The sequence below is a fragment of the Mchenga conophoros genome, linkage group LG14, assembly GCF_057382185.1.
Source record: "Mchenga conophoros isolate Kocher_MC1m ecotype Shallow Benthic linkage group LG14, M_conophoros_male_GT1.1, whole genome shotgun sequence".
NCBI lineage: Eukaryota > Metazoa > Chordata > Actinopteri > Cichliformes > Cichlidae > Mchenga > Mchenga conophoros.
Window position 1 is genome coordinate 35,442,187 of NC_140539.1, and position 19,958 is coordinate 35,462,144.

The 19,958-nt window shown below is 41.8% G+C and overlaps 1 protein-coding gene across 1 annotated transcript; it reads left to right on the top strand.

The window, feature by feature from the left end:
• The first annotated feature begins 2,118 nt into the window (after window positions 1-2,118).
• Window positions 2,119-19,389, top strand: LOC146560240 (uncharacterized). Its single transcript, XM_085244182.1, has 6 exons — window positions 2,119-2,512; window positions 3,170-6,134; window positions 11,309-11,508; window positions 12,551-12,672; window positions 14,095-14,209; window positions 16,755-19,389. Exons 2-6 carry the CDS (start codon window positions 3,737-3,739, stop codon window positions 16,884-16,886), a joined length of 2,967 nt encoding a protein of 988 aa, XP_085100308.1. The 5' UTR covers window positions 2,119-2,512; window positions 3,170-3,736; the 3' UTR covers window positions 16,887-19,389.
• Window positions 19,390-19,958: the final 569 nt, after the last annotated feature.

The following is a 19,958-nucleotide window of genomic DNA, read 5'->3' on the forward strand; positions in this document are numbered from 1 at the left end:
TTGGTGCAGATCCTCACTTCCTTAAATGTCTGAAACAAGCTGTTTTTAGATCTTCACTTTAAGGCCACCCAACTTTCATAAACCAACTGCCCCCTGAATCGATGCCCCTCACAGGGGCAACGGGTAGGTGGAGCTTGTGTGTAGCACTTTGTGCCTTAATTGACCATATTAGGGAGATCCTCCCTCTATGACATCATCCCTAGCCAAGGGTATAAAAAAAATGACTGAAAAGGCTATTTAAAGCAGTTTATAGCAATTTATGGTGTGTGTATACTTGCCTCATTATTTGAAAACCACTTTATTTAATATAAGCATACACCATTTAAGAGTATGACAGAACATATGAACAAAGCACAACATGTACATTTTAAATTCCTAATATAAGAAACGCAGTGGTCTGGAAGCCCATTTAAATCCAGAAAAATAATTAAGACTCTTAATAATCTTTAATGTATTTCTTTTTGAATATTTTGACTATATGATACCAAAGCTCGGTTTTACTGGCCTGTTTATATTAGAGTTATGAAAAAGATCCATAGCACACGAATGAGGCTTATTGAAAATGTCTGGAGAGGAGGACTTTGGAGGGAAAAAGTAAATTGTGCACATGGATGTATGACGTCTTCTTTCTATGTGTGTGTGTGTCTGTGTGTGTCTCCCAATCTACTCATCTGCTGCTGTGATGATGCTGTGAAAACGTAGGCTCTCTGGTGAGAGTATGTGAGGCTACACTAATGCTGTATGAGGAGTAAACAATGCCATGAAGCAGAGACAGGGGAAAGTGCAGCATCACCAGCTACAAACTTACTGTTTTCAGTTCACTGAACAATTTCAGCATTTTTAAAATCTCATAATTTCATCCCTTTTAAAATAAAGTTTCTTTTGGCTAATACCAGGGTGTTTTTGTTGTTGTTGTATTTGTTTGGAGCCGGAATTAACCATATTTGGATGAATCCTTGCAAGTTCCGTTAGCAAGAGGTTAGCAAGGTAAATGCTAATGCTAAGCAATGGAAACATAAATTACTAGAATTTTAATCACTGAAACTAAAATCAGCGCCTCTTAGATGGTGTCATAACAATTTAAACATACTCCACACTGTACCTTAATATCCAATATGCTGTCACACACAAAAAAATGGTAAAATCATAAACAATGGGTGAAAGTAGCATCTAGTCTGCACTTTTACTACAACAAGCACAGGTACTGGCTCCCTGATAGGTGACTAACTCACTGTCCTAATATAGATAATGTAGATAATACAGTGAGTAGAAAAATAAACAGTTATTAATGCAATGAAACTCAACCATTACATAAACAGTAGCACTGTAGACCAAGTGACTTATGTAAACACAGACACCTGTGGCTAGTCTACTGGTAATTTTGGCAAATTAAGCTAACAAGTAATATAAAAAATGACCTCTAAAATTTCAGAATATTTACTCCTTTATTTCAAAAGCTTATAGAAATATGGAGAGAACACAAATACTTTCATAGGTGACCTGTGGGTGACATTTTCACTTTCCGTAACTGTTTCTCTTGTGTATATTTTTCTGCTGCACACTGAAAAAAAATCAACTAATTTTATTGTTAAGTATTTTCAGAGAAAGCTGCTTGTCATATCTCAGGAATACATCAGAGAAACCGGGAGTGTGCCCAGAAAAAGCAAAAGTAGCCATATTTTTCTGTGATTTGTTACTTTTTCTAATAGTTATATTAATTAACTCACCAGTCAATAATAATTTTGCTACTGGGATTCTTTCACTTGTACTTAAAAAACACATTTCGTCTAAAATGTCCCATTTTGTTTGGTTGTTTTTTCAGAATAAACACATTTAAACTATTTTAATGGGGAATGGTTAAAATTCCAGACACTGTGTTTTTATTACATGTTATATTCACCTCTGAAAATGTCAGAAATCAACGTACATATGATAAATATTGTATTAAATTCTAGATCTAGGTCTGAAGCTCCCAGTAGCAAACAAATAGATTCTGTTTGTTCTATTTTAGACCAGTGTGTTCTTTCTCCCTAAGTGTGGCATCACGAACCCTCCATACACTTCCGCTCGCCTCACCTCTCCCTGCTCTGTGTGGCACGAATCACGCCTCCTATCAGTGAGTGGGCTGTAAGTCAAATTAGCTCTTCGTCATCCTGCTCGCTGTGCACACCGGAGGCTACTGCGGTAAGATGCGGCGGCGCACGATGCCGAGCCGCGGCGGATGAGATGATGCGCAATGGCTGAACGAGTCGGGAGGAGAGAGCGAAAAAAAAGAGGCTGTGCTCTGATTTAAACGATGGGACAGGACTGAATGGATGTTCGAGCGATTTGTAACGTTTGTGGTGCAGGCCGAGTAGAAAGATGAGGCGGCGCTGATTCCACTTTAGGATGCTCCAGAGCCCGAGAGGAGGGGGAATAGGCTTCGTCTGTAAACAATAAGGAAGCAGAGGGGCATTAAGTAAAGGACACTTAATCCAGAGCCTGGACCTGAGACCCCGGGGCTTCGAAAAAGGTAAGAAACAATGAGCACTCGGCTGTGGGCATCCCTCTCAGGACATGCTGGCTGGGAACACAGGTAGTGCTGGTACACTGTGTGGTTTGACGTGGCTCATCTTCATCACAGTGGTGCTGATAGGAGTAGGCTAAGTATGACATACGTGGCTCAAACCTATTTTCGTCGCTTATGTGGCGGGTTATTGATGCTCTTCGGGTAAATCCTTTAAGCTGTGTGGGCAGGAGAAGTGGATTTATGGGTTTATGGCCACCTGTGTTTCGTTTTTAGTCTACTGGATGATTGTGTGTGGCTGATGCAACAACTAATCTAATTCTCACCACAATGCAAATGGTGTCAGTTCCCATTTTCATATATATAAAAGAGCCTGTTTGGGTCGGAGTAGTGGGAAAAGAAGTCACTTTGGATTCAAATGCATGACCTCTGACAGACTCACACCTCCCACACTGACTTACAGCTGCAACCCATTGAGCCAAACCAAAGTGAAGTCAGCATTAAATAATTTTAATATTTAAGCTTTTTATTTATTTGCTGGATTGGGCCTCCTCTTGGCGGGATCCTTGCTCTTTAATCATATCACACTACCTTATAATAAGTCTGCACTATGAGTCTTTAATTTCCATGTTTGTTTTATTTATTTTACCCATTCCCCTGCAGGGTGCTCTGTGACAGCTGAGTCAGTCCTCAGTGAGGAGAGGACAGTGAACGGGGAGGGCGGCGAAGCTCTGGAGACAGCGTCACTGAGCGTCAGCCTGGAAGAAAACAAACTTCTCATTTCCCTTGCTCTCATCAGCATTGACAGCTGGACATCACACCTGCATGTTTCTCTTTATCATCAGGAGACTTTCTAAGTTGAGGAGTTATAGATGCAAACAGTGGCAGGTCGCCCGTCAGAAAAACAACTGATTCTGTCTTCAGATGCAGTCAGAATAATCTGCTAAAATATGAGATTACAAGGAGATTCATCTCCCTCCGGCCATGTTAGGAAACATCGTCTTCGGTACCACTGTCAGAATTAATCAGTGAGAAATTTGTTTTAGCTGTTTCATAGTGCCCAGTGATGTTTTTATAAATGATGATCTTTTTACCTTTGAGCTGTCAGGCTGTGAATCAAGAATAGATTCTTGATTGTGGCAGCGCTCCCTCTCACAAATGAGAATTGAACTTGAGCCGACAGGCTGCATTTTAATAAAGGATAAGCAAAAACCAACCAATAAAACATAGATGAGGCCCACAACAAGCACTATGCTCCAGCAGAATAACAACAACAACTACCCGTGCCTGAGCATGTCAGGCTCTAGCCGGGAGATGCTCCAGAAATGCTCCAGAGCCTCTCTGCCCTTCCCCAGCCGACTGGAGCTGGGACTGGCCGATCTGCCGCTCATTCGGGGTCTCCGAGCCTGGGCCCTGTGTTCCAGGAATCGCCACAAGACTGCTAATCTGCTGGGAGGACAAGCACCCACAGCTCCTCCTGCAGGTCGAGGAAGTTCAGCGTCCTGCCCCAGGCCTGCAGATGTTTGCCTGAGTGGCGAGTGGAGTCGCATGGGATATGGGCTTCCGCTCGGGGTGGACAGTAGGCAGGCTGGAATCGGAGCTTTGGTAACAGTTGCCACTCTGAAGACCTCAGAGGGCAGCGGGAAGACTCAGACTCAGTGTTTGTTCCTCCGGACTGAGAAAGGAAGCTGTTTGTATTCAGCAGCTAAGCCCAACTCTGGAGTGACAACCAGTGCAGCATCCAGTGTGGTCGGAGGATGGCTGAGAGGAAAGACTGGAGTAGGAGGAGGACGCAGAGACACTCCAGCTGGGCCAACTCCACCGGCACAGACTGGAGCAAACCGGGTTAGGGTGCGATCGGGGCGGAGATGGAGGAAGTCTGGCAATGCAGCGTGCCGGGAGAAAACAGGCGTGAGCAGAGAGAGGCAGCAGAGGAGCAGGGAAGTTCCTGCTGGTGAAATCGCTGTGGAAGAAAGGCAGGAAGAGCAAGACAAAGGAGGCCTGGACTGTAAACAGTTTCCCACCCCACAGCAGGACAGCCGGCGAGCCAGATGCAGCCACAGCGTTTCTCCTAAATCCTGCGTCCAGTGTGGAAGGAGAGCACAGAGGAGGAAAAGCCAGGATGGACACGAGGGAGGCATCCCAAACAGGCTGAACAGTGAGGTGACGGGAATGAGGAAGGAAAGGCAAAAGAATGAAGAGGAGGATAAGGGAGGCCTCGGCAAGTTAGAGTCTTCCAGCTCTGTTTTGACTGAACTAAACCCTGACCTAGAATCTACCCGTTCTTACAGTGACTCCCACGACAGCTGCGATGTGGGAGAAACAAGAGAAACTGAGAGCAGCGAGGGGCAGAAGACACAAGCTTCTCAGAGCAAGGATGGCTATTCAGAGGAACAAGGGGACAGATACACTGAAGGAAATATCGTCACCCATGAACATTCTGGGTTGACTGATAATTTAAGACATAAGAACAGTGTTACTGAGAGAAAACCAAGTGAATGTCCCCGTGAAGAAGAAGAAGAAGGGGCTAATGTAAACGGATTTTCTGATCTCGATGAAGCAGGTGAAGAATCAGAGAAAAGGGCTGAGTGTGCAGATGTTAAAGATGAAAAGGAGAACATCAGCGAGGCTCTTGATGAATTCTCCAGCTGGTGTGCAGTCTTTACGCCTGCCTCCAGCAGCACTGCAGTCTCCCTCACTTTTAACAAGTCAGCCGCACCCATAGAGGGCAGCGTCTGCAGTGCTGACCGTGAAACTTGTTGGGTTCAGGCTGAGCAGGAGAATCACGTTGAGGGGTATGAGCAAGAGGAAGAAAACTCTGAGGTAGAAGAACAGGCCAATGAGAAAACCACTGTGAATGAGGTATTGCATAATAAACCTCAATCTGTGTTTAAAAATGAGGAGGAAGTGTTACCTTCACCCCTCACAGATGGAGATCATTCCATCTCTGAGTCAGGCGAGAGGATTGTGGCAGACAAGAGCAGCAAATGTGGGACGAAAGATGAGCTGGAGTCAGAAGAAGGAAATTTAGAAGAGAGCCTCAATCCTGAACATGGAGACGGACCTGGGGAAATTCGGAAGTCGGATGAATGTAAAGGAGAAGTCACACTCAAAGATAGTTATGAAGGGACAGAGATAAACCGTGCTTCAGAGGAAGACTGGAGGTTACAGGAGGTTGAAGATGAACACAGGAAGTGGGAGGAGGAGGATGGATACACCTGTGCACAAACAAGCAATGCCCCTGTTGAACCAAGTGGAGAGACTAACATCACTAACACTGCCTGCACCAATCTCCCCACCTCCCCTGCGCTCTCCCAGGCTAATCCTGCCCCTTCCCTGCCCACCCTGGGATCCATGGCAACCGGCCTGCCCTGTCAGGAGAGGGAGGAGGAGGAGGAGGCAGTCAGTGCAACAGCAGGAGACAGAGAAGGAGGCCAAGAAGGGAAGAGAAGAGAGCTGGAGGAGCAGGGTGAGGTGGAGAGTGGCTCCACCGTGGCCACTGACGAAGGGAGGAAGGAGGAGGAGGAAGATGAGTTTGGAGTGTTCATGCAGGCGGAGGGAGAGCCAGCCTGGAGCGAGGAGTTCACCATGTCTGCCTCAGTGCCTTGTGGGAGCAGAGAGAGTGTTGGTGAGTCTCGTGGTTGTTCATTCTCTGTCCCTTTCTGTGTTTACGAGCCAGGCTTTCCTCTCATTTTAGTATCTCTTTCACTCCTTTGGGATCTTTGGTAAATTTGCCTTTCTGTGTGCTGTAGGCTTGGATCTGTTGGTCCTGGACAACAAGGCTGACACAGAAAGGCTTCAGAGATTTTCAGAAAAAAGTCAGAAATGTGCAGATTTAGACTCTTTAACACTCTTTGTGTTGTGTTGGGGAAACAAAGAGTGAATGGCAACGACTCCCTCAGAGAATTAGTGCATTTTTAACCTTTTGTACACTTTGAGGAATGCAAGTGTACACAATCTGTTTTCAAGAAGCGCACAAGTAGTTATGCACAAGTGGGTATTTACTTTTATCTTTCCAAAATCCTGCTGCTGTTATAGTTTCTATTTTATGAAGATGTGTTTGCGGGGATAAAGCAGCTGGAAGTCCTTACTTAAACTGCATTACTATGTACTATTTAAATACTGCAGACTTAATTTTTACTGTTTGTTAACTCCCTCCTCAAGAATTGAGATCTAATTATCTGGATCTAAGTTAGTGTTTTATAGAGAACATCAAGATATTTTGCAGGTTTTTAATATTGTCGCCCTCAAAAGATCCATTCAAAAAAATAAAATAAAAACACTGGACTGAGATCAACTCCAAAAAGCAGTTGGGCCCTTCCTTATCTTTGGTACAACTTTTCATACAAATCTACCTGATTCTTTTCGACTAATCCTGCTAACAAACCCATCTCAAAGCTTCCTGGGTACGTGGAATTAAAAAATATTGGACACCATCATTCAGTGCAAGAAGGTAATTGAGAAGAAAATATTTTTATTGGATTTTTTAAAGAACTGTATGATGAACAAAATAAAGCAGTGCTAGTACCTGAATCATAAATAAATGAATTTAATTAGTAGTCTGACAGTATGATGGCTCTTATCTGCTACACTCTTGAAGCAGACACGCGCAGGTATGTCAGATCTTTTACTCCTTGCGCCTCGTTGTTTTTCTCTCACAGCCGGTGTTAATCAGTCGTAATGATCCCTCATTCTGCTCCGTTTAGCTAATCACCTAAATCATGTTAAGCCCAGTTTCCACAGGGGGGCTAAATGAGGCTGTGCTAAGGTTGGTGCATAATTATGTCTCAGTCTGTTCTACTGAAAAGTATTTCTGTTTATTTTAACATGTTGCTGATGGCTTATCAGTCTTAACATTTATCATCAGAGGGACTGATGTATGTAAAAGGGCAAAAATTAAAGGACCAGCTATAAAACCTAAAGGCTTGCTTCACCCACATTACTTATGCATATTTTCACACTTATCTGGCCTTTTAGTTTATTTTGGTTTTAATTATTAGTAATTAAAATGGGCTTTCAATAAACATGTGAGTTACAGTAGCAAATGTTCATATTAAACATGGCTGAAGTTGTTTTTTTCTATCTGTGGCTCTGTATGATGTCACTTATGATGGGCATCCCTAATAAGGCAATCTCAGGCACTGAAGCCCCACCCACATTCTGTTTAAGCATCTCAATGAGGGCCAGCCAATCAGGAAAATGCTGGCTTAAAAGGAGGAGGAGATAAATCTACTTGTTTCACACAGTGGATAAAGTGAAGTAGTTCACCATGACCCAAAAGTCTTTTAGTAAATAGCTACAGTACTAAGATGGAGACAGAAACTTCAACAGACAAGAATGAGTGTAACAAACACCTTTCATAGCATTTGCAAACAGAGGTCTGGCTGTGCCTGTGTGAAATCTGGGAAAATACATATTATAAATCTACACTGAATATAACAACAAGGTTGAAAAAAATAGCTTGAAATAAAAGTAGTGAGAGGCAGAAAAAACATGGAAAAACATTTGATTGGAAGTGTGTTCCGGAACAGATTGTTTTAACTCATTCCTCCATAATGATACATTTGATCCCTCAGTGTATATCAATAAAGATGCCGTTTGAAGGGTACCTGCAAAGGCAGCGACCACCCTCACTAACATGTGACGCAAACTTAGTCAATTTGTTCTGTAAACAGGCCTGAAATGGGGGTAAAGAGTTAAAGTAAGGCAGCCTGATAATCATACAGCTAAAACACATGCTGTAACTTAGATGACGTAAATAAGTTGTTGACCAGTAGTACTTTTAATCTTGTGATAAATATGCAGAGTTCTTTCTTGCCTTGGTAGGCATCACTTACCAGCACAGTGGAAATAAGACTGTAGTTTGTCCTGACCTGGATTCCTAACTGATCTCCCCGTCTCACTACACGGTATTAATCATTCAGAGTCGAGCTAAGAGAGGGGGAGGAAGCAAACAGGCCAGTGAGCTCTCCTGTTAGCCTCAGGTTATTGGGCAACGGGTGAAAAGGAAACAGTCTCACAGACAAGTGTCTGATAGATACATCGTCGGATAAATACACCGAGCAATGGAGAGCGACGTGTAGATGTGTCAAAGCAGCAGGGATCGAAGAGAGATACAAATATTCGCTGAAATGTTTCCACACAGTGAGATGTCGCGGTGAGATTAAAGTCCAACATACAAACTCAAAGAGTCCCGCAGAGTCTGGTACAGCAGGCAACTTTTTAAGCAACAGCAGGAAGCAGTCACAGCCATAGACAACACAATGATACAACAAGGTGATTAACAGAATAATAAATGCAAGTTGTCTTGCTGTGCTGCTGACAAATAGAAAGCTGAAGAGCTACTAAAACTGTGGGTTTTAATTCTGGCACATCTAATAATAATTTAAAATATTAGCATGGTGCCTCCGTAACCAAGATTTACAGGTGTCCCCTAAATGCATCACATGCAAGAAAAACAAAGTTTGCTTTGGATGTTACATTCGGTGGAAAAAGGAACTCCCCATCAATCAGACGACCTCCTATTAACAAGAACTGGGAAACAGTGGGAAGGAAAAACTCCCTTTTAACAGGAAGAACCCTCCAGTGGAAGGGAGGGGCAGCACTGGACAGGACAGGACTGGTCAACAGTATTTTGGATGCACATATTGTCTGTCCATCCATCTTCTGAACTGCTTTTCCAGTTCTTGGTCACAGAAGACTAAAGTCTGTTCCAGGTGTCGCATGAAAAATACTGTACCTCCCTTTAAAAAGCATCAGGTCTATTTTATAGGTTAGCTGCATCCATCTGCACAGAGCACGTGAGGACGACAGGAACGGCTTAGTCTGCAACAGTAAGACTCCATGAATTGAAACCATCTAAAGCATCTTAGAAACTTGTCAAGGTTTAAGTAGACTGAATAAACAGTTAGTGAAGATATGCAAAGATCAGACAGAGATTTCTTAAATTATTAGTTGGATGTGTTGTAGGGTCTGTAGAATTTAATTTAATTTTCCAGCATTTAAAAACGATTGTGGACATTTGTACAAAACAGTTATTGGGATTCTTCATTCATTTGGATAAACTGGCCCCGTTTGGAAGCCGTCCTAGTAATTATTGTCACCTTTAGCACCAATGCTGCTGTTGCTGTATTATAATACAGGGTTAATGCCCATTATTGTCCTTTAAGAGCATCGAAAGCACATACTACAGGGAGTGCAGAATTATTAGGCAAGTTGTATTTTTGAGGAATAATTTTATTATTGAAAGACAACCATGTTCTCAATGAACCCAGAAAACTCATTAATATCAAAGCTGAATGTTTGTGGAAGTAGTTTTTAGTTTGTTTTTAGTTTTAGCTATTTTAGGGGGATATCTGTGTGTGCAGGTGACTATTACTGTGCATAATTATTAGGCAACTTAACAAAAAACAAATATATACCCATTTCAATTATTTATTTTTACCAGTGAAACCAATATAACATCTCCACATTCACAAATATACATTTCTGACATTCAAAAACAAAACAAAAACAAATCAGCGACCAATATAGCCACCTTTCTTTGCAAGGACACTCAAAAGCCTGCCATCCATGGATTCTGTCAGTGTTTTGATCTGTTCACCATCAACATTGCGTGCAGCAGCAACCACAGCCTCCCAGACACTGTTCAGAGAGGTGTACTGTTTTCCCTCCTTGTAAATCTCACATTTGATGATGGACCACAGGTTCTCAATGGGGTTCAGATCAGGTGAACAAGGAGGCCATGTCATTAGTTTTTCTTCTTTTATACCCTTTCTTGCCAGCCACGCTGTGGAGTACTTGGACGCGTGTGATGGAGCATTGTCCTGCATGAAAATCATGTTTTTCTTGAAGGATGCAGACTTCTTCCTGTACCACTGCTTGAAGAAGGTGTCTTCCAGAAACTGGTAGTAGGACTGGGAGTTGAGCTTGACTCCATCCTCAACCCGAAAAGGCCCCACAAGCTCATCTTTGATGATACCAGCCCAAACCAGTACTCCACCTCCACCTTGCTGGCGTCTGAGTCGGACTGGAGCTCTCTGCCCTTTACCAATCCAGCCACGGGCCCATCCATCTGGCCCATCAAGACTCACTCTCATTTCATCAGTCCATAAAACCTTAGAAAAACCAGTCTTGAGATATTTCTTGGCCCAGTCTTGACGTTTCAGCTTGTGTGTCTTGTTCAGTGGTGGTCGTCTTTCAGCCTTTCTTACCTTGGCCATGTCTCTGAGTATTGCACACCTTGTGCTTTTGGGCACTCCAGTGACGTTGCAGCTCTGAAATATGGCCAAACTGGTGGCAAGTGGCATCTTGGCAGCTGCACGCTTGACTTTTCTCAGTTCATGGGCAGTTATTTTGTGCCTTGGTTTTTCCACACGCTTCTTGTGACCCTGTTGACTATTTTGAATGAAACGCTTGATTGTTCGATGATCACGCTGCAGAAGCTTTGCAATTTTGAGACTGCTGCATCCCTCTGCAAGATATCTCACTATTTTTGACTTTTCTGAGCCTGTCAAGTCCTTCTTTTGACCCATTTTGCCAAAGGAAAGGACGTTGCCTAATAATTATGCACACCTGATATAGGGTGTTGATGTCATTAGACCACACCCCTTCTCATTACAGAGATGCACATCACCTAATATGCTTAATTGGTAGTAGGCTTTCGAGCCTATACAGCTTGGAGTAAGACAACATGCACGAAGAGGATGATGTGGACAAAATACTCATTTGCCTAATAATTCTGCACTCCCTGTATGTACTAAGACTTAATGTGCATGTGCCTGTGTGTGTGTTTGATAACAGCACTTGGGAAGCATGTTATCACCAGTGAGTCGACCCTCTGGACGCCAGGCAAGACGGACAGCTCGTTCCACCAGTCAGGCGACACTTGGACAGCCTTCCCTCAGGATTCATCAGATGAAGGTGGAGACGTTGTGGAGCAGTGGTGGCCAGCCAGTGCTGTGGAGGAGAGGAGAGACAGACTCTCAGCCAATCAGAACCTGGTACAGTTGTCCTTCAGTAACTGCTATAAAAACGGTTCTGTTTGTTCAGTAAGAGCTAAAGTGGCCATTACATCCACTTCACTGAGTCCACAAACTCCTCAGGATTGGTTCATTTGTGTCACAGCATTGAATTTCTGTCTTGCGTGGTTTGTCTCTGTGACTCTAACCTCTGTTTGCACTTCCTGTACCATCGATCAGGGATGCTCGGTGGATTCAGGGAGTTATTTGTGTAGTTACTCAGTCCCCTGTGGATCATGCAGTAGAAAAGAATTATTCAAGTTTAAATCTATGCATTATTTGCTCCATCTGCTATTCTTAGTGTCTGGTAGATATAGCTGGCCCTGGGTGAAATGTACAAAAACCTTCGTGTGTGTATTGTATCTTGGCTATAACTTAGAGAAGGAGTTTAGTTTCACGTCCAAATCTCTGTTCATGCAGGATTTGTTTTTTGGTGAGAGATGGGGTGATTTTAGTGTTATCTGTGTGGGTCACTAATTTTTATCCAGTTGAAAGTGTATATGTCTGTACCTAAAATTTCCCCCTTTTTCTCAGTTGGCTGTGCCATTACCATGGAAACACGGCTCACCCTGATGTAACCCTGCAGGAGGAGTGACTAAGTTTTATGAGTAAAAATTAATCAGTATTTTCTCCAGCGTTATAACTCACATTACCCCAGCTTCTTTTTTTTTTTCTCCTTAAAAATAAAATTTAAAAATAAGAAGTCAGCACTGCGGGGAGAGTCTCCCAGTGGACATTAAGCACAGTGCAAAGATGCAGATGAAAAATGAGCCCTGCCCAAAACTGCAGTGAAGCAGAGTGAGAGGAGACTGGCTGTTTTTAAATAAGTTGGTTCATGTGCCTGTGGTGCCACAAGGAGACCTTTATGAAAATAAAGTATTAACTTTTCATGTAATGAACCATAAATGCATATTTTTTCCTAAATGCTGCAAATGTGTTTTTGATGCTTGTGTTTTGACTGTTTTCTTGCGGTGTGCTGAGCTCTCAAGCTGTATTTGATGAGCTCTCTCTGTATTTACTGCAGGCGGCTGTCTTTGCTGAAGCCTTCCCCTCATTTACTGGTTCATCCTCAAGTGACTCCTGTGACCTCAGTACTGTTCCCACACTGAGCCAGCTCCTCAGAGGCGGAGCAAGCCACGACCAGGGGTAGGTGAACCGTGCTGACGAAGGCCATCATGTGTAGCGATGACTCTAGATAAAAGATGGATGGGAATAAACCTAAGAACCTGAGTGAAGTCTGTGCACAAGTACCTTCAATGTACATTCTTCAGCTCTCTTTATCCATGCCATCAGTAAACACTTTCCTGGTTTCAATCATTAGTTTCAGCTTTCACCAAAGACAGCACAAGTTTAATTTAGTAACGTGTTTCTCCCACCATTTCCCACAAGGATAAGCAGAAGAGATTAGATGGGATGTTTCCCACTAGTGTCTAGAAGGATGATAAAGTAGGCTGTGATTCAGGGCTAATGAAACCAGTCATAAATTCTGTTTTGATTTCTATATTGTTGCATAAGTACTCTATACTGAATGGATCAGACCCCCAAAATCATCAGACTCAGTTTTACTCCTGCAAATTTTTATGATTGTATTTTGACAGATTGTCATCCTTCACCAAACTCCAAATTGATTTGATAAAAGAGAACAACAAGATCTTTTTAGATCTTTCTCATAAATATTGAACTTTTTCTTCTTCATAAAACTATTCCATAAATTCACCATTTTAACAGAAATACTGTGTTTTCCTTACATAATGTTGACTCTTTTTCTTAAATATTCATACTTGTTTTTAAAGAAAATACTTGTAACAATTACCAAAAACTATCATTCAGGGAAACTTTCATTTTAAACAATCTGTATGGGGTTCATTTAAAAAAATATATCATTATACATACAAGTCCTTTTTTAATGGAATTATTCACAAAATTACCTCCTTGTCCCTCCAACACTGAATTTCTCTAAATCATTTGTGTCATTTTACTCGAGTCAAACAGGAATGAATACAAAATGCATAATTTGATGTTCTTTTATGGTGTCGGTGGTTTTACGAGATAAAACACTATACGTTGACAAGTTGAAAGAAAATGTGGCCACCTAGTGGTGACTGTGTGAAGTGCAACTACATTTCAAGGAACTGTTAGAATTTGTACCCCTGGACAGCCTAATAGGAGCAACCCTTGAATTTCAGATATGCTTACAGAACAAAATGACTGGGTTGGTGAGGGTGCTCTCTGCCTGTGCAGCTACCCTTGAAAAAACCTGGGAACTATTCTAGTGGTCGTAAAACCACCTTCTGTGGTCACAAACAAAGATGACCATGCTGACCACACTGTCACATAGGACAGAGAAAGAAACGTACTTCTATCCCAAAGGTTCGCCACAGCAGATTGCATCCATATTGGATTGTGTAGAAGTTTTACACCACATACCCTCCTCTTTATCCAGGCTTGTGACCCCTGAGCTTTTGACTCCTATACAGAATCTTGATCTTGAATCTTTGAAAAGCAGTCATTTAAAACAAATGTTCTTCTTGTGCATGAAATCGTGTGTCTGTGTCTTTGAACCTTTAGGCTGTTGGACAGTTTCCATGACTTGAACAAAATGATCGGCCAGAGATATAAGAGAGCCAACGGCGTGTCTCGTAACCTGCTGCTGAAGACTTTACACCTGGAGCAGCCGCACACTGTGAGTAAAGACCGACACCATGCACATGGAAATGCGAGCCCAGCAGCTTTGGAGACGAGTGCGTCTTAATCGCTCGCTGCGGACATGTTTCAGTGTTCACAATCTGATAGAAAACACTTAAGAAATCAAATTTTACAGCAAATGTTCCGTCTCTTTACTCATAATTTGCTGCAGGGGAATTAGCACAGAGCACTTAGTGTTCACTTTCAATTTGTGAAGCTTCGCGGTTGTTAAATTGAATTCGTCAACACAGCCTTAACATGTAACACGAACTGATAGTGCTGTTTGACCGATAGCCTTGAAACCTGCAGCCTCATTCAAATGATGCGACTGCTGTTTTATGCAGAACGCTCAGTACACGAACAGCCCCGGGCGCGCTGCTGAACCGAGTCACATCAGAAAGCTACAAGGCACCTTCAAAATATGCAAGTGTGGGGTTTACCCGTCCACTGTGTGACTGCTTGCTACAGGCCAGAAGCAGCAATCAACATTATCACAGTGCATGAAATGTGAATTTAATGATCATTTTATCTATGCTTCTTTTTTCACTTGTCCCTGCTTCGTTATATTTTAAACTGGGTTACAGCAGAGGGCCAATTTGCAGCAGCAGATAAATCATCTCATCACAAAGGTCTTATTTTACTCAATTATAGTCTTCGTCGTTAATTTTTCCACAATGCTGCATCTTTCACTCTACATAAATTCAAATATAAGTTATTGCTGTTTAATTACTTTGCTACTGAATGTGGTGTGAAAATACCACTTTTTGGTTTTCATTATCATTTGACTGGGGTGTTATTTTCTAATCGAGCAATTATTAAATTATAAAGTCTTCAGTAACCTTTCTAATTAACAATTCAGACATAAAGATAGAAGACTGAGAATAGTTCTGTGATAACGTTTATGATGTTTTGAATTTTTAAAGAAAGGTAACTGATTTAAAAAAAAATCAAATTGAGACTGGTACGATAAAATTATGCTAAGCTAGGAACTACAAAAGCTAAAACCTCTGCAGATTAACAAAATAGCCAAGGTTATTGATACAAGCTACAAGAAATTACCACCGGGATGGGCTATAATAGAGGAATATTGTTAGACACATTGAGAAAACAAACAAAAGAGGTGTGGAGATTTAAGGTAATTGGAAGGAATGACCAAAAAAAGGAGAAGCAAAGTGTTGCTGTTTAAGGTTAAAGATGCCCTCGGCTGAAAAGAGACGGGACTTGAGGTAGTATATTTGAAATCTGGGTTATATCCAGATGTGCAAACGTGCAGCGCTGACATGGGGGCCTACAGTTTATCAGACAATAGATGTTTACATGTGTCGTACTGGCTGTGCAGCAATGATAAAGCATGCACAAATCAAATGTTCACTGAAGGTCAAAGTGATATTGTTTACGCAGGCGACAACAGTGGAGGACAGGATGAAGTAGGGTGGTGTTTCAGCTGTCGGGTGTTTAGTGCAAGCCAAAATTTGAAGGTGAACTTTTATTTTGTTTATTTCTGCAGAAAATAGTCTGAAATGTTGTCAGTATGTCTTTTGATTGCAGGCACTTTTGCAGCATCTGGACCTAACGCAGTACCTTCAGCAGTCTCGCTGCCTCTGGTTCAGATCGAGTGCTCTTTTGAAGTAGGCCACGTTTCTGTCAGAGGGGATGTTTGCTGTCTCTTCGGCTCCCTTGTTAGCGTTACCTAGATTTTCCTGATAGATGGCTCTGTTTGGCACAGGAATGTCTTTTTCCATATTTTTCAGATAACTTCCCTTGCTCACATATCGTGTGTTATATGATGGCTATGTGACAAGCAGGTTGTGGACGCAAACTCAGAACAACTGGAAACAGGAATGAACTTTAAAAAAAAACAGTTTTAAAACTGAATATTCATATTAATACAAAACCTAAAGCAAGAGCAAAGAATTCAAATACTAGCAAACTTCAAGGAGACACAGAACAAGGAGATGCACGGCCATGAGGGACAATCTGACAAGGAAAAAGGACAGACTCAAACAATAGATTCAAGATAACAAAGGGAAAAGTAGCAGGTGGCAGCATAGCTGAGGACACTTGCACCAGCAGAATTCTGGGTACGATCCGGTGATGTTGATGTTTTCCAGATTTGTGTGTTTATGTGTGCGTTTGCAGATCCAAATGGAAGTTTTGTTATAAGGAGGCAGAGTCCAGTTCAACTCTCACATTAGAAATCTCAGTTTATTTACAGATCAGGCGTCCTGAAAGAGAGAGGGGAGTGTGAGGTGTTTTTTCTACAAGGTTGTCAGTGCTCCCCCTCCTCGTCTGGGCTCACACCTCACAGTTCTGATAATTGGTCTTCATTGTAAGATCCGCAGGGAAACCACGCTCACATCTGCTGTGTCATCCTAATCAGAGCTAATGGCACTGTGGGCTTTGAGCCTACGACAAGTCAATAATTCTATAATTATGGATTTGATTTTATCATTTGTTCATATTTGTTGTAACCTTCTCTCTGGCTAGTTGATAAACTACGCTATAGTCAGCTGTGTTGCTGATTTTAGTTTTTATCTTTGCAGGAAAGCAGACCTGCTTCCTCGACAGCAAACTGCCGCCTCTCCCCTGGCCTCCCCTCAGCCAATCAGCATGCTCAACATGCCGCTGCTAAGCGACGGCTGTCCTATGACTACAACAGGAACATCATGGAGTAACTCTGTGGACCTCAGCTCTGGTTTGGCTGTCAGCATTCACAATGAAGGACTCCAGGCTTTAACATGTTTCCCGAGGCTCCGGATTCACAGCATGTTAAACTGCAAGTCAAGCACTCATCGACCTGCTGACTCTTTGCACACTTCCTGGTTATTTAAGCCTGAGACAGTGAGGAGAGCTGGTGTCTCCTCCACCACCTGCTGATGTATACTGGGGGAGTGGTTTTTTTTATATCACGTGTTCATCACCTTGTTCACTATCACCACTACCACCCATTAAGTCTCCACCTTATCTACTGAGATTCTTTGGAGCATTGTGACCCGTTACAAGGTACACGCCGCCACCTTAAAGGCACTCTAATTTTTTCCTCCATAAACAGAAATAGATCTGAAGTACCACTGCTTTTTGTCTCAAGGGTAGAATAAATATAAAGGAGATAAAACTCACATGGGGTGAACTTAAATAATAAAAATAAATATTTAAGGCAGAAGAAGTCACTTTGATGAGTGACGAAACGTTTCTCCCACTGAAATCGCTACGTCCAGATGAACAGAATCAACCTTTTGGGGTATATAAGACAACGTTTTACACACATTGGCGGCCCTGTTATTCATGATTTTGGAACTCTAACATGCCGGTTGTTTAGCTTTCATTTGCAGTCTCTCGTTTTTTGTCGTGCAGATATGGAAGAGTGTAATTGGGGCAAAAAGTTATTGCCTCCAGTGTTGCTGATCTAACAGTCAAACAAAATAATATTGCACTACACTACAGTTTAAATTTGAAATAGATTTTTTATTAAGTAGGAAAATCCCAGTTCTGAAAAAATGGCATTCTTCATATACTATATGCTGTATACTGTAAGCATATTCATAGAATATGTCAGGCTGAAAGGGGAAAAACATCTGGGGTTATTGGTTAAGTTTCAAGCCATTTATAACTCATGAAGACACAGCTTTACTTCATGCAAGGGGCCTTTAAGGCTTCTCCTTATTTCCTGTCATGTATATACTCTTACATTGATGGATGCTCGTGTTAAACATGGGTTCAAATATTGAGCCTAAAGCTCTGACGTCAGACTACTCCAAACACACTTTTTTTTCTACTTTTTTCCTACATATCATTTCAGTCACACAGGTGTGGCTGTGAGCACTAAAGCCCCGCCTACCTGTGTTCAAACCAATCAGGAGAGGCTCTAATACAGCTTTCAGACGGAGTATGAGCTGGGCGGCTGCATCAATGGCCAGTGTGAATTTTGAATGAGCAGAACAGGTACAAGACAAACTGTGTCAACATGACATTTTAAATTACCCAAGCATCTGTACTTTTCAGCTATTTCAAATTGGACTAATAAGCGATTGTGATGGAGGCATACATGTCTGTATTATTGAGTGCCAAGTCAGGTAAATGGGAACTATCCAGAAAACTAGATTTGTAGTTATATTTCCAGCCACGTTTTATGAAAGTAGCATAAAGTTCCAGTCTTCCTCCCGGAAAAGATCTCTGGGTTTAATTAGAGAAGAAGACTCGATGACACGATGCTTGTTTTTGTTCTGTAGCTCCATTAATGTGGTGGCCTGACCCTTTGTAACAGCTTCACTCCTCCTCAGTTTTCCTGTCTGTAGCACCTCTACAGATGTCACCATCACCTGGATTCATGCACACGTTCAGTAGAAGTAACAGAAAAACCTTTTGTCTAGTCGTGTCATCACACAGAAGATCAAAGTTGAGCATTGTTATTTTTTTCAAAAGCCTAGAGCAGATATAATAATGAGTACTAAAGAAAGATCAAGACTTTTTGTTTTAATTTTGTTTACATTTGACATTTTGATGCATGTGCTTTCATTGTGTATTTGCTACTGAAAAGCCAGTGACAGGAACAGGTCTCAACTTTGTTCTGGTTCCTCAGAGAAACAAGTTTGTCTTCCAGTTAGTGCCAACAGAGAAAGTGCCAATGTTTACGAGGTTACGGAAGTGATTTCAGGAGGAAATGTTTGTCTTGTTTCTCAAACACACTGAAGTGGACTCAACAAAAGCATGTGATGTTCCACCTTTTTCTTTCTTTGTCTTTCTGTCTCGCTTCTTGTCTGCCGAATGTTTCAGTACATTCGTTTTAGTTCAGCGCTGTTCTGTAGTCGAGTCCACTTCATGGGCAAAACTTGAATTTAGCTGCCAGTCAAAATGATATTTTATGAGAATATTGTTCACATTATGCCGATCATGCGCCGCGTTTCTAATTTGTGTCACCTCAGAAAACTTTAAGTCGCTCTGTTGTGTATTTCAATTGTTAACTCTGTCATCTGTGATGAAATTCAGAATCAGTCGTGTGTGTGTGTGTGTGTGTGTGTGTGTGTGTGTGTGTGTGTGTGCGCCATTTATACAACATTCAAATTCTTGAAAAAATTGGATATTTTCTGTCACAATGAGGAGGATCCAGCTGTCACCTTGTTGACTGATGTAATAAAATGATACTGCGTGCTGGCTAATGCTTCCTCCTGACATGCAGAATTATGTGACCTGTTGATTTCATGAAGAGGGAACCACTGGCTGACTAGTAACTCGGATAAAATCATCACATGGTCTGCTCTTCTGGGCCATGTTTGAACATTTTGAAATCCACTCACTCAACCTTTGTAAATATTACGAAACGAACAAATATTTTCCAGACAGACCAAGAAGAAGTCAGACCTGACGTCTCATGGAGTCAATGAAGGTTTTTCATTGAGCTTGTCATGAAAAACATTCAAACCCATCCATCTTTTTTCCTAACCACTTATCAGATTCACGGTTACCAGCTGTCAGTGGGTGATGACCTATCCTCAGATTTCTGGAATCCGACCAAACAATTAATGAACATAAATATGTTTTAGGTTTACTCTTTGCCAAAATTGCTGCACATTATTCTAATTAATATATTAGCACATATCTACTTTATTGCTCTATGGATTAGCGTGGGACTTTGTTCATAAGTCCATAACTTTGGTCCATGTTTCTTATACTTATACAGGAAATATATAGATACAGAAAATATGTCTCGTCTTTGTGAAAGCCATTGATATAATTTATCAAGACAACTT